Here is a 23,686-nt window from a genome sequence, read left to right on the forward strand (position 1 = left end):
TTCTTACAGCTTGGTGACATATCACAGCAGTATCTCTGTTTCCTGTTTACAACATCCTGTCTTGACTTGCTTTAGGCTTTGAAGATGTCATTAGCCTGCATGCTTGGGTGTACCAAGTCACTGATAGAGGGATGTTGTGTAGTTCCTATCCTAACATGTGTCAGTTGGACAAGGTTCAGTGAAATGTTTAGTCCTATCTCTTATAATTACTTTGAACGCTTCCAATCTAAATTTGTAATTAGATGGCTACAAATCTGTGGGACTTCTGGTTTGAGGTTTGATTGCATCCTTACTAAATGGCTGGTAACTTGGTAGCTGCTCTGTATATCAGTAGATATTGAGTTTCAATTAAATCAAAGATGTCCACTGTGGTTCTTTTCTGTCCTTTAATTATCAAGGTATATGTCTTTGTGTTGTTGATTTGACAGTGGTGCAGGAATGTCACACTCAGGATCATGACCCTACAATACTTAGCTTCTGGAGTTCCACAGAAATTATTGTCCATGTCCAAAAAAGCCTGAACAGGCTAGTAAAGACAACTGAATGCTTGCAGATTGTGTTCTGAGCTCTTTGTTTCTTACAGGAACTGGTTCGTGGCTCAGATAATAACTGCTTAGCAGGCAGTGATTAGAAAGATGTTCTGTTCACCTTGCACTGTCTCTGCCAGTCTGAGAAACTATTATCTCTGCTTTGTAACACACCAGTCTGTATGAACTTGGCTTCAGATCTCTAATCTATGCTTAAATTAGGTATTTTTTTCCCCAGCTAGCTCAGTATGCAACCCTTTCGCCATCAACTGGCTCCAATTATGTGATCTTCACATGCTATCTCTGAATAAATGTTCTTTGAAGTTATAAACTAGAAGGATGCCCTTGGTAAGCTACTTTGATTCAAATGCTTCAAATAGGAAGAGCACTGTTGAGGTAGAAAGGTTAATTTCACCCATCTCAACTCCAGTTAAACAAGAATTTAATGAAGTCCAACAGATGCTGAGTTTACTACTCCTGAAAACCTAGTTTCTCCAAATTCTTTACCTAAGTAGATATTCTATGATGTTTTCTTTTCTAGCAAAGGATTTATTGCTTGGCCTAGATTTTTGTAAGATCTCAGATTCCAGGAATGAGCCTTCTGAGAACAGTCCAAGGTGCTTAGTATGCTCTTAAAAAAAAAAAAAATCTGCTTGATTTAATTCCCAAGTGAGGAGCCCAATCCTTCTAATCAGTGCTAAGCACCTGGAGGAATCAACCCCCACCTATTGTGTCAAGCTTGCAGCCTTTACTCCTAATGATGCCCAAAGTTCTGTTTGTCTGTGCTGGTTACGTTTTGATTTTGACTTGGATCTCACCCCGAGCCAGGAGCAGGATTGCAGAGATGAAGCACCACGAGTCAAACCCTCATCCCCACAGGAGAATGAGCCACATGGCTTCCTGCAGACATGTAGACATTTAGCAAGCATCAATTAAAACACAAAATCTTAATTAAAAAGAAAAACCCTTTGTAATCCCAAATGAACAAGTGCATGCTTGAATTCTAGATTGGATCTTCTGAGGCAGTACTACACTAGCACATTGAAGGATCTCTTAAAACTGATGGCATCAGTGATATGTGGCTTAAATGATGATACAGTTGACTTTTGCAGCAGAAGTCCCTCATGCTATAACTAAATCTGCATGCAAAATAGGTTTTGCTTGGCCTGGGTATCCACAGGCTGTAGCACAGCAGTCTCCAAGTGCAAGGTTCACATCAGAGATGTTAATTTAAGTCTCCAAACATCCAGCAAGTAATCTGCATTTTGAAGAGTCTCTAAATGGGCATTTACATAATTCATGTTATACAAAGTCCACTGATGTATATTTACATAATAGACCACAGCAGTACCAACAGATCCACTGCAGCACACAGTGTCAGCTCTCATGAACTTCCAGCAGGTTTTTCCCTTTATTTGAGCTCTTATGACAGAAATAAATTGGCAATAACTGATAAATCCCCAAGAGTAGGCTGAGTGCCTGTCATAACTTCTTTGGCTGGGTGGAAACACACAGAAAACAAGCCACATGCTCAGTCACCTAAAAAATGCTCTGCACCATGCTGACTTTGTGTGCAGAAACAAGCAGAGGTGGTCCTTTATGTATTCATTCAAGTTCATTCGGTTTCCTGATCTGGAGTCTTCCATTGCTTTCCACTTGCCTGTAGCAACACCCTGCTGTTTTCATGCTTCCCAACTTTTTTGTTAAGAACAAATGTTAAGAACCCTCAGCCCTTGGAGAGATGTTGCAGGTGCCTAGAGAAGGGCTTTGGGAACCACACTGACTTTGTCACTAATCTTACATGAGCAGTCAAGCTTGAGCACATTGTTGTATAGAGAAGCCAGCTGAACATTGCAAACCTTTGAGTTCTAATGCACTGTTCATCGTTCTCAAAGTGATGCTTGTATCATCCTCATGATTGAGTTTCATACCTCCAGGGGCTCTTATCCAATAAGTGAGCTATGGGCAGAAGTGTTTTTTCCATGTGGCTACACAGAAGAACAGTGGCCGATGTAAAGTTTAGCAGTTGTGTTACCCTGAAAATGAGGGAAGGTCTTTAGCCCTCAATCTGTTATGTACCATGGTGTCAGCAGTCTAGTTAAATTCAGTCCTGGTGGATTTGGTGTAGGTATCTTCCATGAAAACTGGAAGGAGCAGTTCACACCCTGCCAGAACAGAGCTGGTGAATAGGATCATTGCCAGCTCCAAACAGGAATTTCCTTTCTTTAATTTGCCACAACTGAGCATAGTCCTGTGTATGTGCTAATGGATGGTGCTTCATTTCGTAAGATGTTTTATTAGAGAAGTTTATTTTTCACCCTAGTTGTATATCTCCTTTCCATTTGTGTTGATTTGGGTATTCATCACCCTGCTGAATGTGATAAGGGTTCATCAGTTTCACTGCACACTACTAATAAGATAATGCTTTTAAGCTGTTTGGTATTTTCACATGAAACATGTTCTTCTTGCCACAGATCAGTAGAGTGATGGCTCTAATCATCTTCTCCGTCAATAACTGTCAGCTGTGATAGAGCTGGGGTTCTGGTTGGCTGGATAAACCCAGCAATGTGAAATAGAGGATATGCATGCTGAACAGTTGCCAAGCTAGAGCAGGAGAGAAGAACTAATGTGAAGTTCCCATAGTGCAGCTGAAGCAAGCCTAATGCTGTGATGTTTTCCTTTACTGTTCTTGATATTAAGCCTAAAATGATTAATCCAGGATAAAATCTTGCTGCAGTTTCTTTTGATTTCAGTTCTGAGTGAAATGAAATATTGGAAAGGTTCAATAAACAAATGTTTCCTACTGATTGATCTAAGGATCAGAACTATCTTTTGGAAATATAATTAATCATTTTTCTCATCTAGATTAAAAGAAATCAGATGATATGTGGGTTGAAGTGATTTCAGCGTTTATTCTATAATTAAACATCAATTGTGATTGCATCCTATTTGAACTATCCTATTCCAGTATAAGGTTCTGTCTGTGCTCAAGAAATGACAGAAATAAAGGAAACATTTTAAATCCTGATGGCCGCCATTGGGATCTGGTGACTTCAACATCTTGCAGCAGGAATGCTGTCTACCCAAGTTTCCCAGGGAGCAATGAGAACAACCGGAAGAATTTGACTGGCTTTTAGAAAGTGAGAGATGATGAGAGCAGCATGTTTGCAGGGTGAAACCAGCCTTTCTGACATCTTTTAGAGATGTTTGTGATTGTTTTTCTGCCTGCTATGCTGGAAGTTGATGCCTTGTTTGTGGTTTGTTATGTTCGGGGTTTAGTCAGGCTGCTTGAAGTGCGTGTGTTGAACGCACCCTGCCTCACAAACGCAACTGGGAGCCCTGAGTCACAGAGCTCTTTGGTGGGAGGAGAGCTCTTCTGTGGTTTATTTTCTCCAGGCCACTCCATACAAATAGAAGATCCGTTCATGCCAAAATGTGAGAGTATGGCTTCCCAAGCAGATAACAGTCCATCTTCCTGCCCCTCTCTGGGATCTCCTCGTGAGGCATGAAGAAACCTCATTCAGAGGCATAGAGCAGTTGCTATTGTCTCTTCTTTTTGCTGGAACCCTGTTACTTAATTTGAATAGTTCTTTCCAATCTTTGGGTCAGATTGCTCCCAGGATAGATATGGGTAGTTGGAAGACATAGTAATGTTACAGAACCTGCTTAACTCTCGAAGACAAGAGACCTGGGTTCAAGCACCCCTTCTAATCACCTAAAGGAAGCATTTGAACCTAGACATCATCTCATTGCACATTTTAACTGCTGCCCTAGCTGGCAGATGTCTTGTCTGCCCTCATACCTTTTGGTGTGATCCTGCAAGACTATGCTGACAAGGTCTGGAAGAGGAGAGTAGTCCTTCAGGCTGTCCTCCACCTCCATCACAGTGTCCCAAGGGCTGTGGAGCTCACAGCTCCTAGGGTTTGAGAGCACAGTCAGCTGCAGAAACACAAACATTGTAGGGCTTCTGGAGACGGAAACAGAAAGATCTAGAGCCCCTCCTCCCCCCAGGGCTAGACAACAGCTGAACGTGAGCTCTGAGAATCTCTGGTGCAAAAAGTACTCAGCTCTGGCAGCTACCTTGTCACATGGAAACTTAAACTTTCTTGGGGGTTGTTGTTGCTAGTGCACAGGTTGTAGCATGCTCAGACCTGGCCTTCCTCTCAAGCGATACGATTTTCTTCTTATGGCATAGAGAAACTGTAAATGGTGCTTTTATATGACCTGTGAGTTTTTTCATATGAGAGATACTGTCAGTTTTAAGCCTCAGGGCTAAGAGACATATGCCTAACATTAAGTGGGTGGGTAATAGTGTTTATTTTGGTGGTACAAGCTCTGTTTAAAGTTAAGCAGATGAAGTTCAAATCCTTGCTCTGAGCTGAACTCGCATTGCTTTTAGTATAAGATCATATCCCCTCTTTTTACAAAATGGAGCTTTACCTAGAGCTGCAGAGCTAAACTAAAATCCACATTGCAAACATCAATTGCAGATACAATTAGCAGTTTAGGAAAAGGCTGGATCTTTGAAAGATGTAAAATTTCAAGCAAGAAAAAGTGCAGTTTCCCCTTAAGGGAGTGAGAACCAGCAACACATATCCTTTTCCTTCTCAAGAAATTGAGGAGTGTCTGTAGGAGAGGAGTTGGGATGACTTTAAATGTTTTTGTACTCCCTTCCAAAATAAGTTTATCGTTTCCCCATATACAATTTAATTAAGTCTTCAATTTGACCTTTGTATCGAGCAATAAAAGTTAACTGGGAAAGATGTGGGTAGAATGAGAGCATAAACAAAGCATGCCTCACGTCAGCCAGTGTGAGAACTGTTTCTGTAACCAGAAGTAATGAGATCATCAGGACAAAAGCAGCAGCCAAAGCATTTTCAATTATTACTAATATTTTTCTTCCTTGAGCCAGTTTATATTTTTCTTAATTACAGCTTTGAGCTGTGGTGTGATATTTAGCAGATGCCTTCAGCGCTTGGCATGCTGATCACTTGCACGCTCCAGACTGGCAGTGGCACCTAATCTTTGAAGTCTAGAGCACATATTCATCTTTACCCATAAAGGTCAATCCTGCATTCCTCACATCCCCCCCAAACTCCCATTAAGTTTAATAGGAGTTTGGAGCATGTGAGGCATGCGGTATTTGGATCACTCTCAGTCTTTGGGATATTACCAGTGAGGCATATACAGAATTTCTAAACTTAACTAATTAATTGCACCACACAGTGATGGCAGAAGGCTGTCACAGAGCCTTTTAGTTGTTTCTTTCATTACAAGAAAGTTCCAAGCAAAATTCAACAGACTTACTGGGAACATCATGTTTTACAGACACTTCCATGCTGTGTTTCAGGATATCGTGTCAACTGTGCTGCAGTATGTACAAGGTATCTGGCAAACTAAACAAGCTTAAACATGCAGCCACAAACATGTGCCTAGGCCTAGACTAAAAACAGATGTTTCCAGGAAATGTAAAAGATGTTTGGCATGTCTTAAGATTATACTTTCAGCTTGTCTGCATTTGAGTAAGTATCATCTTAATATAAGCAGAATGACAAAGCCTTTTCTTGCAAATCACTGACTGATTAATGGAACTACTGCTGAATCACACAGGGCGTGTTAAGCTAAGTTATTTCTTCCCAAGGAAAAGATGGATTGTTCTATCTTGACATTTACCATGGCAGGAGCTGAGGCAGTTATACGTGTGAGTTTACTTTTTAGCCTTCAAAACTAATACAATTTTATTGTGGCTCATGAAAATCATGCAGGGTTTGCTGTAGTAGCTGTATATCAAAAGCCAAACAAATAGAGTGACAGGTTTCCTTAGAACAGTACAGCCAAGATAATGTCCTGTTCTCTCTCTCTGTATATGTTGCATTCAAATGTACACAGAAAAAAGACTGGGAATGGGGGGAGGAGTTGCCATTTCATATAATTGCAGCTTCCAGCATCTGACATCTCAAATTGTCTCACAGTTATTCCTGGCTTTATTGCATTTTTTTCTTTGTTGCATTTGACCTTTGTTTCATAAGAGTAGTTCCTGAAAGTTCCAGCCACTGTTATTTCTTGAGCAGAGTGGTTATGGTTCCTCTCAGCCTGAAGAATTTACCTCTAGAATCTATAAAAAGTGTAGGAAAAAGTCATTTTTTCACTGGCCTACAGGGAGAAGTGATCTGCCAAAGGTCAAATAGAGTTTAATGCAGAATTAAAAACTAGCCTCTGATAATCCTAGTCTCGGTTGGTGACTATCCCCCCAAGGCCAACTTCTCTTCCATCACATGGTCCTTAAAAAGGAGAAACAAAAAGGTCACAGAACCATGATGGTTAATCCTCATAATCTGTCCTGCAAGTCTTCTGGGGAGGTTGGCCTAAGCATGACGCAACTGAGGAGTTAAGTGAGGAGAGTGACCTGTTCAGTTGCAGCTCCTGTAGTTCTTTCCTTTGCTGGTTAAAGGTTGTTTTCTTCTAAAGCCAAGTTTCTGTAAGAGGGTGTGTGGGGGAAAGGCTCATACAGACACCATGTTCTTAGGCTGAAATAGGAGTAGAACAGTACATACATGGGAGGTTGCAGAGCTGTTAATGACTCCCTCCTTCTGGCTCCTAAAGAGATATATTACACCTGCCTTTTACTGACTAGTATTATACAGCAGACAATAACAAGCTCCAGAATTTGGAGAATTGCATCACGAGTTGCCAAGCTTTGGGAGTTCTCACATTCCCATTTCCACAGCATTCCTGGTTCCGTTTGTCTGCTGCAGCTGTAACTGGAAATAATTAGTGCTGATCTTAATGTCAGGATAATAGATTATCTGGAAATTGTTGGTAAATTTTATGGTGACAGCATTGTTTTGCAATTTCAGAGCTCCTTCCTTTGAATATGTAAAAGTAATTTCAGCTTTTGCTAGCAGAGGTGATAAAAAGCTAATAATAACACTGCAGCATCTCCTGTAATTTAAGAGCCTGTTCCACCAGGTTGCACCTAGCTTTAATTTTCTTATGAAGCTGTCAACCAAAACCAAGCCTGTGATCGAAGAGAAGTTTGTCAAGCAACTGAGCTACAACATGGAGAGTAAATGCAGGTAGTGACCGGTTCACTTTAGACCTGCATTATGAATATCATTACAACCATGATGAGGCATTCAAGACCAAGGCATTCAGTTGCTATTACAGATGCTGATGTTGTCTTTTCACAGCATGAAAGTCTAACAAGAAATGGACAAGTCTGACTTCACTGAATTATTGTGGGGAAAAAAGAAACAAACACTTTCTCCCTTTTCTCAACCCCACTCTTTCCCTAAATGGCTGGGTTAAAAGTTCTCCCTGTCAACTTATGGTGTAAAACTGCTAGAACCGTGTTCTAGCACGTTTTTGTGGCCTTGGTGGATTGATGACCATCAAATATCTGCTCTCAGTGCTCCACTCTACTGCACTGCCATCGTTAGCATTTATAGGACTCGTCTGACAAATCTCTCAGGTTTGTTTTTATGCCGAATCCCCTCACAGAGGTTGTATGCATGTGTGGTGTGACAATCCACAGCCTTAGATGTATGGAAGCACCAGGGGCTGTAGGTTAATCACAGGTGCACTGCCTGAGGAGCAGAGATCCTGAGGCACAAGCATATCACTTTCCCAAGCACCAGGCCCTTAGCATTTTTACTGGCACACAAAGCAGAGCTTGTCCCTGGCCCTCTCTGCTCAGTCATGAGAGGTGAAGAATAACAAGAGGTGAAGGGATGGCTCTGAAAGGTGCTGGGGCAGCTCAAATACATGCTACCCCTAAACTAATCAAGTTCCCTTTGATGTAAGATGAGACCATTCAACTGCCCTTTCTTCCCGTCTTTTTCCTTCACTCCAGAAATACTTTCTCCTCTGTCAGTACCAGCAGCAGCCTGTCTAGTGAGTCTTTGTGTTTACCCTTCAGCTCAGTGGAGAAGAGTGTTGAGCATGACTCCAGTGCAGCAGATGAGGAGGGTTCACAGGTGAAAGAAATCTTTGCAGGGAGAGACACCCTATCACACTGATCAGTTGAAGAGAAAGGACTGAGCGCAAGTTAGGTCAAGAGAAGGACAAAAATGGAAAGGGATGTTCAGATGATGAACTTGTTCATCCACTGGCAGGAAAAACGGGCATTTAATTAGATCGTGCCGATGCTGTTTGTTAGCAATAGCATGCAAGTACACCAATAAACAGTTACATCTTGGATAATCTCCATCAGTAGCAAACTGCAAAATCGTTTAGGCTAGGGAGGGGGAGATAGCAAATGCAGTACTAACATGACTTGAACTTGGGTCAGATAATCTGGTAATAACCTAAAAGAATAATTATCTCATTGTTTTACCCCTGTGTCATTACTGTCTAAAGTGCACTTTCATGTGTGGCTCACCCAATGCGTTTGACAGGCATGCTCAGCCCTCACTATAGGGAGGCTTCCCGTTCCTAAATTAGATGATGACAGTTTTGACTCTCCTGTTTACCCTGAGCTAGTCTGTCTGGGAAAGAATATTGATCCATAGAAGTATTTATGAGAAGCTCAGTGCTCTGAGTGGCACGTGCATTACTGGGTAGCGATCTGTGGTTAGATCTTTGAGGTGAAGATAGTCCTAAATGCTCTGAACACTGAGGTCAAGTAATTTTCATTATGTGCTTCGTTTATGTTGTCGAGATGTGAATTTACAGCAGTTAACACAGTCGAAAGTTCAGCTAAGGAAGTGGACTCAATCCCCTGGACTAACTGAGCTGTTCCGGTACTCACAGTAATCACGCAGCCTAGGGGGACTCTGAGCCATCTTCACTGACCCCAGCAGACCTTGTCCTCAGCAAGAGTCCCGAAAGGCTGTTCACGAAGGCAGCTTTGGCAGTCAGCTGCCTTCACTAAGTACTCCTCTTGGCAGGATTTGAATACTCATATGGGGAGCCTGGATGAGGAAACAGCGCAGCAACTACTGCCATGGCTGTATCACTATCATGATGCAGTGATAAATAAACAGTGTAGATAATATTCAAAGGCCATCACGTGTTAGCCTGAGGTTAGCTAAAACTTTTGAAAATTTTAACCACTCCATTTCTGGAAAGGAGAGAGGGACTGATGATGGGAAGAAAGTTCCTAGCTTTTAAGAAGGCTTTTTAATTGGAAACCATAAAGCCTTTAAAACACAGCAGGTAAATATTAGAACAAAGCAAAGTTGTGGAGTTTGGTTGCTTGGTTTTATTGATGGGAGCTTGATTCACAGGTACTGAACATCTAGGGTTTGCTTTGAGACTGGAGTTTCATTTCTACACTAGTCTTCGCCCTGGCATTTTTTTTTTATTATGTTCACTATTTTTTTACCTTTTGAATGTCAGTAGTAGACTGAACATAACCATCTCTGAGAGAAATATTCTAAGACGAAAAACTCATTTAACTCAGAATCTCTCAGCCAAAACCCTGGCGTGAGTAAGCAAAAGGAACTCTGAGGAAAGTAGGATAAAACATGAAATCTTTATACTGCTGAAAATTGTGTCTTAAAAATTAAATATAGGATTGATAAAGATCTTGAGCTGAATTGGGACTGAGGCTATTTTCATTTATTTTTCAGAAGGGAGAAAACAGAGCATTTTAAATAAAATGCCAGTTTTGCACAATGAAATCCCAAATCAGAATTGGCCATGAATAGTACCAGAAGATACTCTGTTGTAAAACAGATAGAGAATTCAGAATGTAGTCCTTCCCTTGGAAAGGATAAAGGCAGAGTTTTCTAATGTATTATTTAACGCTTGTTATGTAGTGCACTAAACAGTCACTGAGAGGAAAGCTTTTAAAAACCAACAGCCTCTCTGATAGCATTAAATCTTACCTTAGATTTTTGGTTAAGTCAATATTAAGAAAATAAACAAATTAATACATTTCAGTCTGCCCGATTTATAGACACCAATCAAGTTACAATGCTGGGCATGGCCAACTGAAAGAAGGGGAATAGATTTACCTGAGTGAGGTCTTAATTTAATCAGCTGGCCCCAGAGAGCTGAAGTCAGCAGGCTGGGATGATATAAGAGGCAGCAGAGAAATAGTGCCTTTACTGCAGTCGAAAAGGAGAATGACAGTGATGGAAAGGAGTCTAGGCAGTGTCAGAACACACCTATTTCCATGATTTATTCTTAATTTATTTTAATGACAGTCTGAAGGTTGTCCATTTTTCTTTAAGTGTCCTCAGAATACTGATATTTTCTAAACATTTTGAGTGTGCTTTCTCTCCCCCTCCTTTGTTAGCTCCGTTGCAAGCTGGAATTGAAGAGGAGCTCTGTCCGTGTTTTGCTGCTCTGAATTTTGAGCGCAGTATCACGCTACCCTTTTCCCACTGCACTCCTTGCCAGCCAATGTCCCCTCTCTGCAGTCACCTTTGAGTCAGGAATGTTGATATTATGATAAAAAAGAGAAATCCCTTGCTTTTCTTTTGTAGTTTATACTGGCAAAAGAAGAGTGTGTGCTTTCCCAATACAATAGCTCATTTTTATTATCAAGTGAGTTTATTGATGCTTGTTCAGAACTACTGACGTGCAGACAATGATCTCAGATTGCATTTACATTTCTGGAATACTTTCCATCTTTCCAGTTTCTGGCATGAACTTGCTTCTGTGATTCAGAGTTTTTATTTTAAGATTGGAGTGTTCTTAAATCTGCATTACAAATCTATGCCTTTTGCTTTCTTGAGTATGTGCGCTGCATTCTTTAGTATCACAAATCCTTTAAGCTTGGACCTGAACAATTATCGTTAATGCATAAGTTCTTTCAGGTAGGAATTTGTGTTTTTGCCAGACACTTGGGCATGCTTTTACAGATTGACCATAAAATCTCATCATTGGATGAAATAATTATTTTATTTTCTTCCCTACAGTGCCAATGAGAGGGTTGAAGGGCAATATGATCTCAGTAATACCTGCAAATAGCTTTGCAGGTAATGTCAACATAACTGAAGACCCTTATCAGTCATTTTCTCATTTTAAAAAAAAATCCATGTTTTTGACGTAAAAGAATTGGAACTACTTTATTATGAATCTAGTCCTTTACATAAAAGATGCCTGGAATTGCCCCAAAATGCGTCTGGAGGGAGAAAACTTTCCCAGTGGCATTGTTCTGTACTTGAAAAACAAACAAACAACCCCCCTCCCCGCCCCCCAAAATTTAAAAAATCTACCAACCAACCAAAAAACCTGTACTTGGTAGGAAAAATCAATGGAACAAAACTTGAAGAATTTTCTCTTTGCAACCACTTCTTTTGTCCCTGTGGGTGAGCAAGACACCTATTCATTTCCTCCTGTTGGCAATCATTCTTGCCAGGTTGTCTTACCACATCAAGGGTCACATGTTGCTTTAAAGTTAAGGGTAGCAGCAAAGCAGGGAGTCAACTGTTAGATTAAGCCAATATGTTCTCTGATGTCCTCCTGTAGCAACTCAGTAACTTGATGAGTGTTTTGGTGGGGCATGGTATAAAGCCACTCAGTCCTAACGTCATTTTTAGCACATGAGCCAGTTCCCATCTCAGATGAAAGTTAAGGTTCTTGTCATGAAAAAAACAGGTACTGAGACCAGCCACTGCAATGTAGAACTCCTATTATCCTGATCATGCCATGACTACAAGTAGACACATCGGGCAGGCCAGTCAGAGGAGACGTGTTCACAAAATAGTGGATGCTGAGGACCCAGTGGCCAAGCTGAGTCCAGCTAAAACAGTAATGCCACAGTTCAGTTATTCAGACTAGAGTGTAATGTGTTCCCACAACAGACAGAATTTTAAATCACTGTTTAAAAGATGTGTGATTAATCCTACATTTACTTTCATGTTTTCAGATATACTCAAGGACAAGAAAACCCATCCAGAAAACAGGAATGAACCAAAACCAACTGTGAAAAAGATTGACACCACAACCACCACAAGCGCTGACAAGTCATCCTCTAAACACAGTGTAACTGGAAATGGGAGCAGTCCAGCCCTGAGTTCCTCGCTCATTGTTTTAACCGCAGTTCTGTGGTTCTGTCCACCGTAGCTGTATTGCCTTGCAGCCACTGTGTGAGCGTTTCTGTTCACTGTCATTTATACCTGCAGCCTTACCCAACAGAAAACAAAGTTAAATGGCTCTCTAGTTTATGGGGTATGTTAGAAGAAATACTAAAGGATATGCTGAGGTTGGCAGACACCGAGTGTCGTCACTTTCAATGTCTGAAGATAGTCTTTGACAAAGCCCACCCAAGACACAAAGGGAATGATGACAAGGGTCTGAGTAGCTTAAGTTATGGGGTAGAAATAACTGAAAACACAGAAATTGTGTATGTGTGTGTTTTCTCAGTTTTGTTTGCTGGTATCTGGCTGGTTTTGTTTAATTTTTTTTCAGGTGAATTATAATGAATGGTCAGTCTTCAAACTCAAGCCAATACATACTTTATGTTTTTAAGTGAACAGCTAACAAGCTGTGTCTACAGTGGTAAACTATGTTAAGTACTCTCTACCAGCTTGATGAAACTTCTGAGTGGTCAAGAACATCTCAAAGCATGTTTGAAACTTCTTTCACTCTTGCTGTTAGATTGTAGGAAGCAACGCAAAAGTATTTGGTGTGTCTAATATGTCAGCAGAGTTGCCTTAAATACAGAAAAACATTAGAACCACTTCATTTACTGAGGGATATAGATAGTGAGTTTCCCTGCCCCACAAAATGCTCAAGGCTTATTGGATAAATGCCCAGCAATGGGAAACTTCCAGTTGAGAGCAGCTCTGTACAGAGAAAAAAAAAAAAAGGTAATTCAATTCAAACTTACTTTACCTATGTGATGTTAAAGACAAACCAACTTAAAGTGTTCCATAAAGGTCCCAGAGATATAAACTATTGCAAGTTAGACACTAACTAGATTCTGTACATTGTAAATCTCTGAAGCCACCTCTTTTTCATAAACTGTGTATTATTTAATTGCATTTGATACTTAAAATTTTGCCTCGTGGTACATATAAATGTAAAACAATCTGAAAGCATTCTCTGTTATGCCTCGTCTTGATTGCTACTCTAGAAAATGCCCAGATGTGCATTCTATTACAAGGCTTCTTTTTTTTTTTTTTTTAATCAATGATACATTGATGTGTTTTAACTTTTTGGATTAAAAAGTACTATAATAACTTCTAATAGGTTAAGAGTTAATGTGTGTTTTCCAACAGCAGTTTACAGTGCTATTGATTTTATATATATATATATATATACACACACACAAACACAGCTGTATGAATACAGTGATTAATATGATAAATATATGAAACATTAGAATTGTTATATTTACTACATTTCATAACTACTACAACAGTTTATGGCTGTTTTCATGTTGTAGACTATTACTATGTACAGTTTTATAAGATTTAATGTTAAACAGTTGCCTTTGGTTTTTTGTAAGACATCTCTTTAATACTTAGAGTTAGGCAGCCGCTGACATAAGTCAGAAGAGTACTGCATCTTGCTAATCAGCTTCAGGTGTTTTATTGGCAGCTTTGATGACAGAAGACAGCCTGACTCAAAGAAGGTGCCATGTGCCAGTATTACTACTGGATGTCATTGTATAGTGACAGTGTAAGTGGACAAAGACTCACCACTCTTGTATGTTTTCAGATAGTATTAGTGAACATGTCTAATTATGTTAGCAAGGGTGGGCCTTGAGTTTTGTTTTTAATTTGAGCTATTAGATCATATTTACACATATGAAAGGTATAATCAGAAGCATCAACACAGAGCTGCAAAGCCAGTGTCTCTAAAGTGGGAGCAGCTATGTATTTGAAAAGATAAGTCCATTGTAATGTTGAAGGAAGATAAATGGAAATGATACTTATGCTAAAATGAAATGTTTTATATTCAAATTCTGATTTTTTTCAAAATGGTGAGGATATTAATACCCCTATGTAGTGCTTTCCCATCACTTCAGTGCAAATCAGTTTTCCCCAAAGTACTGAAATGGCTGCCCTGTGTTTTCAGGGGTTGGTGAGCTGCACCAGTCTACTGAACCATAATTTAAAATGCTTCTTCTTGTGTTCATTTTCAGTGCCCTTTGGAAAAGTGCACTTTTATCTGAGAAGGTGTGTAAGTCGTCTTTTGTACAGAGAAAGGACACCATCATTTCTTGCAGTCTTAAAGGATCAGTTGTGATGGCTGCTGTTAGGTTAGACAGAAATGTACATCTGGAGCCAACACTTACACCAGCTCCTCAGGTAATACCAATTACTGTGGCTTCACTGAAGTAGTTCACATTTGTTGCTTTTGAAGCTGACCCCTAATTTAGTCTTCTCACACTTCAGATGCTCAGTCATCATTCAGGCAAATGCATCCACACTTGCACACCTAAGTGTCCATAAGGATGCCCATGGAGAGAGACAAGGTTTCAAGGCTGGGTGTGCATGGAATAACTCACCCAGAGGATTACTTTTTGTTGCTAAATGTCATAATCTGGCTAAACAAAACCTTGAAAAATAAAGTGTGTTGGGATTTGTGTGATGTAGCTAAACTCGACAATCTGTTTAAACATTCTGTAACAAAACTAGAAAAAGTTCTATCTGTGGCGTGAGACAGAGTCAACTCATTTCTTTGAATTCTACCAGTATTTTAATAGATGCAAATTGTTACAGAATGAAGGAAAAACTTCAGAAGACTCCATGTCTATTAATACATTTCACACTATTCTACTCTGCAAGAAGAGTAATGGTCAAACCAGCGTTGAAACATGTTCATGATGTACATCAAGAAGGGTGCAGCTTTAAAGAGCAGTGCACTATATTGTTACTGATGGTTTATGATTGTGGGGTTTTTGCTCAGGATCAGTTGCATTTACATAAGAAAAGCATTTTCTGTCCAACAGCAAATCTATGCCAGCAAAGGCAAACACATGTGGCTGTGTTAGACAAAGTAAGTACTTCTTTTCAGATAAATGTCTGTTTTTCAGGATCTTGCTTTGTTATCCAGGATACTGTAATTATGATGTAACTACAATGGTCTAAATTCAAAATACTTTTGACTTGTCTATGTAATCTCAGTGTAAAAATAAGGTGCCAGCCTAAAAGCATTGTTGTAGCTTTGCCTAACAGTTATGAATTGTATTTAGCCACTGCTTTTTGAACGTTTATTGTTGTACTATGAGTTTCTTTTAATATTTTGCTATGCCAGCAAATTTATGAATTGTGCCAGCATCCATTTGTGAATGCCAGCATTGAAGTATCTGCTGTTACACCTTTGTGAGTAAAATCAGTCTGTAATTTTCTCTTGATAGCGATGCAGGTTTCTTACCAAATAAGACATCATTGCCATGGGCATACAGTCAGTTCTTAGTATTTCACTGCTGTTTGGACTCCATGTTACAGCAGGTTCATGTGAAAGGCTCAAGAGGTTCAGGGAAAGAGCGAACATAGGTGGACAAAAATATGTCTGGCTGCCATGTGCCAGCGCATGGCAACCTCCAGCTGTCTTTTTTTTTTTTTTTAAGTCCTGATCCTAGTGTTCTCAGCTAATTTGAAGCATATTTTCCACTTCTCTAAATCAATGCATGGAGGCTGGCCAGACAAATAGCAGCAGATAATCTAGAGACTGCATTTTAAGGCAACTTCACAGACACCTGCAATGAGTTGCACTTCTTGTGCAATTTTAGATGCTTTACAAGATCTGGCCTCTCATTTTCATCTTTGCAGTTTTTCTGGCTTGCATATTGCCAGTGTTATGCCCTCTCTTCTCGTGTGCCAGGGTCTTTGCATAAGGAATTGTGATTCTGATCTCTCAGTAATGAACCTTTTGAGGTACAAATATCTGTCAGAGCTTGATAAGGGTAACAAATAACGACCAGCTGCATTGACTTCAGAGGCTCTGTCCATGGCTATCTGGCTATGAGATTCACATTTCTGATCTCTTAAATCAGATCTGCATTTAATATATCCCCATTTCGTTTTGTTCCCAAGTCTGCACCATGTATCTTAATTTTAAATTTGACTCTCTAATCCCATATGGGTCTTCTCAGTGCTGTCCTGAGGGATGTTGTGCACAGGCTTCATTTTAATGTTAGATGAGCCGTTTTGCCCAAATTTACTGAGCCATTTTTATTCCATATTGCACGTGCTTAGGTTTAAGAAAATGAGATGAGCTGAAACGCTCATTAAAGTGAGATACTGAGTAGGACACAAAGAGTGTCACTATGTTCCTCAACTGGACTTTTTGTTGTTAAAGTTTTGCTGAAATTACCATCAAAATTTCCTAACTAGCCTGGTGTCAAGGGAATTTCAGCCTTGTATTGGACATTGATAAGACACCTATCCATTTTTTAATGGGACTGAATTGATATACATGCTTTCCTCATGTTGCTGCACACATGTAAATTTAGGTCTGTAGGAAAAGGAGGCATTCCCTAAAATGTAACCTGTACATTGAACATCATGGCATCATAAGCTCTTAATGTTAACACTAGCCAAAAACATGAGATTATTTTTTTTCATTTATGACGTTTTAGTACTCACAGTGCTTCCTGTAATGACGTGCAGCATGTGTGTTAATGAAAAGTGAAACATCTTACAGTCAGTGTCATCGCAGCTGTGTTGTGTTAGTCAAGAACAACGTGATAATGTCTTTTTCCCACTGCCTTAGAAATCCAGAATTATTCCTAATACTGAATTCTCTTCTGGTTTCCACTGCTACCCTCTAAATAACTATATCTGAATTATATTAAATATTAGGCCACAAAAAAATAAATACTGTCCAAGAGATTGTAATAAATAATAAAATCAGAAAAGTATCCTCCATTTAAAAGAATGCTGATAGGTAAGAAAATCCCTCCTGGACTAGAAAAGTTTTCAGATCCCTCTCCCCTTTCCAGATTCATCACTATCCCTTTCCACCTCCAAATAGAACACACTATGAAGCCTGCACGCAAGAGACTGGTGCACTGAATTTAGGAAAATCAATTAAAACTATTGCTGCGTAGAGCAATTTCCAAATATTTTGCTTGAAGTGGGCCTGCTTTTGCTAGCAATGGGGAATGCATTCAAATTTGTTCTTGCAGTTGCATGAATTCTTACTCAGTAAAGTAAAATTCTTACTCCATAAATAGCCACAGTTGCTGCAGCTTTCAGAAAAGGCTGCTAGACACAGGCTATGAAGAATTGCTTTTGTGTGGCTCCCATGTCACTGAGATCAAACTCAGTCCTTAAAACAGCCTGGTTTAGACATTCTAGTTGTTATCAACACTACAATGATTTCCCCCCATGAAAATCATGTAATACCCTATTAAGAGAAGGGCACATAAAAGAAGCCACTGATGATTTGATGAGGTGCTTAAAATACCTCATTAAATAGCCAGTAATAACCACATTTGGTTTGTGCTTTTTTTTACATTGCTGTGCAGACAGTATTAATGCTACCTTGCAAAATTACACACTTTGCACTTAATCATTTCAATTAATCTTTAGTAAATTACTCAGTACTTTGTAATTATAATATTTGCAGCTAATTTAGTGCCATCCTAAAAATCATTCATTGCATAATATAAGCAATTAACATTTATTCAGTTTTTTTTTTCTGTTGCAGGGGGATGTATAAATTATCCTCAGTGGCCTTTCTGAACACCTAATTAGCACTTGTTTGAATTATTCTATAGGCTATGGACATTTCTTTTGAAAAATAAATGTGTTGCTAGTTTGTGAACACCTGGCAAATAGACAGCTGTAAAAACTACTTTTCAGGGGAATACAAACCCGTGTTTTAACGTCTGGGTTTATGAGCTAGGCTAGGCTTTTAGGCTATTAGGCCTAGAAGAGGTACTGACATTTTGAATCCAGTTTAAAGGGAAATAGTCAGATTCCTCTTTTCCATAATTAAGTATAGCATCACAGAGGTGTAACTTGGTTTATTGAGTAAGGACCAAGAAAAGCAGTAAGACATCAAGAATATAGATCTTAGTGTTACTCACATTTTTGTGTATCCATATATATAGTTAGGAAGTTTTACTAATGGGAGCCTACCAAAAGCATGTTGAAGTTAAAGTTGTGGAAACTAAACCAGATTGCTTCGATGTCATAAGTAAGCCTCTAGGTAAATAGTCAGTTTCTATTTAAATGCACAGTATATTGAGGAAGATCATTTTACAAAATCATAGAATTGTCAGGGTTGGAAGAGACCTCATGGATCCTCTAGTTCCAAACCCCCTGCCATGGGCAGGGACATTTTCCATTAGATCAGGTTGCCCAGAGCCACATCCAGCCTGGCCTTAAAAACTTCCAGGGATGGAGCTTCCACCACCTCTTTGGGCAACCTGATCTTTCTAAAAAGGAATCAGGGAAATCTTAGAATGCTAGGGGTTGGAAGGGACCTCCAGAGAGGTCCAAACCCCCTGCAAAGCAGGATCACTTAGGACAGGTCACACAGGAACACATCAAGGAGATCTGAATAAAACTTTCTGAAAAGAATGCCAGTACCATCTATTTACAACCTCCACACATACAAAATTGGGAAATCAAAAAAAGAACTTGAGACTTTTCCAGGGGTATGAAATGTTGCGGCAAACCCTCAACCCCTATAAGTCATTATAGCTCCTCTGATTTCAGTTTAACTATGTAAATTTACTCTGGCATAGTATCTAGCCCAAGTATGTGAATTCCTTCCCATCTTTTTGCAGGTGCAGAAAATCAAGAGTAACTGCAGTGATTACAACATTTGCATAACAGTTTAGCATTGCCCAGGCCACTAATCAAATACCTTCATACCTGAAAAGAAAATCTTTAACATATGGGATGTGATAAGTCTGGCATTTTCCCTTTCCAGTGGCATGGCAGGGGCCTTTTCCAGAAGCAGCTGGTATAATCTGGGGCTACAAGTTGATATTCACACTTTGAGTATCTCCTAGGGTAAAAAGTCTTTCTCAGAAAAGGTTTGCTGATACAGATCAGGCCTTGAGGCATATCAGGTCTGATTTTTCTAGTTCATGTTAAAGTGTAGGATACAAGTCTTAAACTGCCCCCAGAGGTGAACTGGGACTCAGTGGAGAGAACTGATGGTGGTTTTGATGTTATCAGAGAAGGCAAGTGGCTATATACTGCTTCAGCTGAAGCTTGTGTTTCTTTGCATTCAGTTTCAGGTAAAAATATCTCTGAGTTTCTGCAATAGCAGTGACAAATTCGTGAGTTACTGTAGCCTAATGTTCTGTGGAGAAGAACGGAAATTTTCTCCTAAGCAGAAATGAAAAGAAAGGCCTTTACTTTTATATTATGTTAAACATCCAACTTGGAAGGAAGCCAGAACAGGATGTTGGGCCTCACAAAGACCTAGGTTCTCCTGAGTGGAGTTGTTCTTGGTGCATATAATGATAACAGCGTCAAAGTCTGTCTGTTTGTCCCAGAAGAGGTTGTCCACCCTTTGGCTCTCTTTTGGGGCCTGAGAAAAGCTACAGTTCATGGCTCAAAGATGACAGATTGTTCGTAGGCTAAAGCTGTAGACAAGTCCACAAAGCAGTGAAGAAAGCCATAAGATATTGGTGGTGGTCTCATTGAAAAATGAGAAAAATAATATAACTGACATATCTAAGCTTTTGCATTAGGGATGACCAACAGAATTGAAACCTATTCCCAAACCACTGCTGTTGCGCACAGGAGCAGGCTGACATAGTCACAATACTATATATAAAATGTTTATTGTATCCCGCTTATTATATGGGGCAGTATTAGAATAACAATGGAAGCCAGTAGGCTAAACTTTGCATAATACAACCACTTACTGTGCTTTGATACCAGAACTAATACAGTATGAATGTTTACACTACACTGGGGTAGAAATTGTAGTAAAATGTGTTTGTCATTTAGCTTTTTACATAATTAGTTTATGGCCTCCTAGTCTTTTTTAGTTCACTTTATTTTACAGGAATTAATAGGCCACTTACATTTGTATTTTACATTAGTTGCATCACGGGTGTTTTAAGTTCCAGGACAGATTGGGTTTGCCCTAAGCTGTATTCAAGCTCTAATGTTTCTATTTCCAAGGCACGTGTTTTATTTGCAGTACATCTGCTTATATTTGTATTGAATACGTTTGTCAATTTTCTTCCGTTTATTTTCAGCATTGATTATGATAAAGGCAATTTTATAAAGCAGTTTGAAAACATTGTCTAAAAAGAAGAACAAGGCTGCTTTGAAAAGTTAAACAGTGTGTTTTGTAAAGGACAGTGAAACATGAATTGGAATAAAAATAAATAATCCACAGCAGGAAACTGTTGTCATTTATTAGAATTTTGGTGTTTGGTTTGGTTTGGTTTTTTTTTTTTTGTGAATATTTTCATCATCTTTGTTGTAAGTTATAAAGATGACAAAATCTTAAATAAAACATTTTAATCTGTTCAGAAAGATGCTGTGAATAAAGCATGCAATCCTTGAGAACTGCTGAGGAGCTCTTAATGTTTTGGCTATAGTCTGGCAAAGAAAGGTCTGTTTCTTCAGCACTTAACCGCTTCCTTGCTTTTCTTTCTTGAAATAAATACAGTGAGGTATAATGGTGCCTACTTGCTCTTCTGGGAGCTCTTAATGTGTTAACGAAGAGACACAATACTTGCAGCAGTCTCCTGGGCAAATGTCAGCGTATCTCCATACAAGGTAGGAATTTTCATCAATAAGATGTGAGTTCTCCACTGACCAAGGTCTTGCAATAGGTTGCGATGTGCCGTGTTAAAAGCCTTGCCTTGCCTTGCCTTGCCTTGGTTTTGATTTGGATTGCATTACTTTTCTGTCATCTTCATACAGGGAAGTGCACCAGAAAAAAGGAAATTCCCTGTTCTTAGCTTAGCATTTTCATCACTTGTCAGTCATTAACTTTGCAGTTCCTCTTCTTTTGAGGAGAAAGAACCCTAATCCGGTATTTTTTCAGTCAGATGCTGGCTATCGTGATTGTGTCTCTGGCATTTCCTAAAGTGACACAGCAAAGACCTTTGCTCTTAAAAGCATTTGTTAAGCTACTTTTCATGAGCTTCTCTTCACTGCTGTACCAAAACAGTTGGGGTTTTTCCCTGACTAGAAGTTGGTGGGAAAGGCATTAGGTGTTTTCTCTATTTCCTGGTTTGGTAACATTTAGGAGCTCCTCCTGCAGTATTACCAAACGGGTTGAGTGAAAATTGTAGGACAGACCACTGAACTGCAACAGTAACATGAGCAAAATGTTCCTTTGTAGTATGTAAATGACCCTGTACCTGCTATATCCTACCTAGGTTTTTTGTGCTCATTTTGTTTTCTGATTACATTATGATTGAGTGTTGCCTCCATGATTCTAGCTTTCCTCAATTCTTTCAAAATGCTTCCTGTTTGAGGTCTGGGAATTAGGTACAGCTCATCTCGGCATCTATGGAGAGTACTTTTTGCTAATATGTTCTTTTTTGACCCAGCTCCAAAGATAATAGCCAACAGCTCTTCTCTGCTGCTATTAGAGGAATGCTTGTTCTCTGAAGTGCCACCTCATAAAAGCCTTTCAAGTTTAAGGATTCCACATTCATCCTCTAATTAAGCAGGTGTCTGAATCTGTGAAGCTGCTTCATTTTGAAATCCAACCTGCCTCCACTTCAAAGGATGTTGTTTCTTTTCACAAAGATGTTTTTAAAAGCTCTTCTTTGTGTGTTGAGATTTGTGGAGTTATTTAAAGGCTTTACCACTCACCTGATTCAATACTTATTTTCCACAAATACTCAGAATACATCAGACCTGATGAAATCGCTCAAGAATATTCCTTAACAGTGGTGCTAGAGTTCAACTGAAGATCTTTAATTGTATTGAGTAGCTAGCCTAATGGCAGGAGTGGTTGCAACAATGATGATTAACCCATTGGAAAGGTTTGGGTTGTTTATTTTAGTTTTGTTTGTTTTGGTTTGAAGCAGTATGTCGGTTGAGCTCTGAAAGATGTCTGGAATTTGTCATACCCAAACCCTAGAAAAAAAGAGCGAATTCAGCCTAGTTTGTCCCAGGGGTTCCAATGTGGTGCAGCTCTAAATACAACCACTGACTTACCACAGCAATGGCTTGCCTTATGATACTGAGAGAGGCAGCATGACTTTAGTGTAGGAAGTGTTCCTACACTTTAGCTTTACATCTGAAAATAAACAGTCTGTTTCTGGAAGGAATGCTTGTGAAATCATTATTAAGTCAGGAATCCAACATTAACTCCCAACATCCTAAAAAGGGCAAACTGAAATGCTCCTGCTTGTATAAGCCAGGTTTTATTTGCATTTATTATGTCCTCAAGGAGATTCAGACTTTACTTTGGAAGAAAGACTTCCATAAAGCAACAGAAACCCATGTCCTACACCTAGAGGTTTATATCCTGCAACCACAGATTACTACTTTCCCATCTTGTGTGTTTTCAAGACAACATATGGATGAAAGGAGTTTGCCAGAGCAAGTGGGAGAAGATTACACCAGATATGAGCCCTATTTGCTCACAGTGGCTGCTCTGTATAGGGACTTCTGTCTCCACAGTCACTGTTTCAAGGAAACACCTAAAACTTGAAAGCCCCCACAGAAAACACAGAAAATTAGTTCCTCATGGAGTTGCCTCCCATGATTTCATAAGACTTATTCTCTCTTATCCTTGGCTTGGTGGGAAGGGTGCAGTGTGCCTCTCAGCTGCAGGGACCCATGTTTTCCTACCACGATTCACAGCGAGTCCTGCAGCATGATGCCATTCCCTTTTTCAAGGTACATGCTCCCCAGGGAGCCAACAGAACATCAAGAAAGGGAGAGAAATTTACACTGATCTTCCTTCATGCAGGAGCAAAAAGGAATGAATTAGGGCTGAAACAACCCTTCAGTTTCAGAGGTATCCTTTCCGAAAAGACCTTTTTCACATAACCCATTATTTGCTGATTCAGGCAAGTGCTGGGTCAGCAGAGTCTGCTCCCTTTGTTGTATTGCACAAACTGTTAGGGTATCTGTCCTCTGTTTTCTTAGCCAGAAGTGAGCAGACTCTTCTAGCTGCAAAATCAATATTTTTCATTACAGTGCATCTCGGTCTGCTAAGCTAGAAAGTGGCATAGTCTTGCTGGTCTAAAATGTGGATTTCCTCAGATCTTTCAGGAATTAGAGACTACTAAGAGGCAGTAGTTTTGTTTTTCCCAGGAAAACATCCATGTACCGACACACACGGTGTGCACTGTCGTGTCT

General features: G+C 39.6%; 1 protein-coding gene across 1 annotated transcript in view; it reads left to right on the plus strand.

Annotated features, from left to right (window-relative positions):
- The window catches only part of LOC128970856 (glypican-5-like), a 371,775-nt gene extending 359,230 nt beyond the window's left edge, over positions 1 to 12,545 (plus strand). The window contains exon 13 of the mRNA XM_054386218.1: positions 12,349 to 12,545. Within this exon, the coding sequence (XP_054242193.1) occupies positions 12,349 to 12,545 (197 nt within the window). The remainder of the gene's footprint in view (positions 1 to 12,348) is intronic.
- The last annotated feature ends 11,141 nt before the right edge of the window (positions 12,546 to 23,686 follow it).

Source organism: Indicator indicator, chromosome 13 (assembly GCF_027791375.1).
Source record: "Indicator indicator isolate 239-I01 chromosome 13, UM_Iind_1.1, whole genome shotgun sequence".
Classification (NCBI taxonomy): Eukaryota; Metazoa; Chordata; class Aves; order Piciformes; family Indicatoridae; genus Indicator; species Indicator indicator.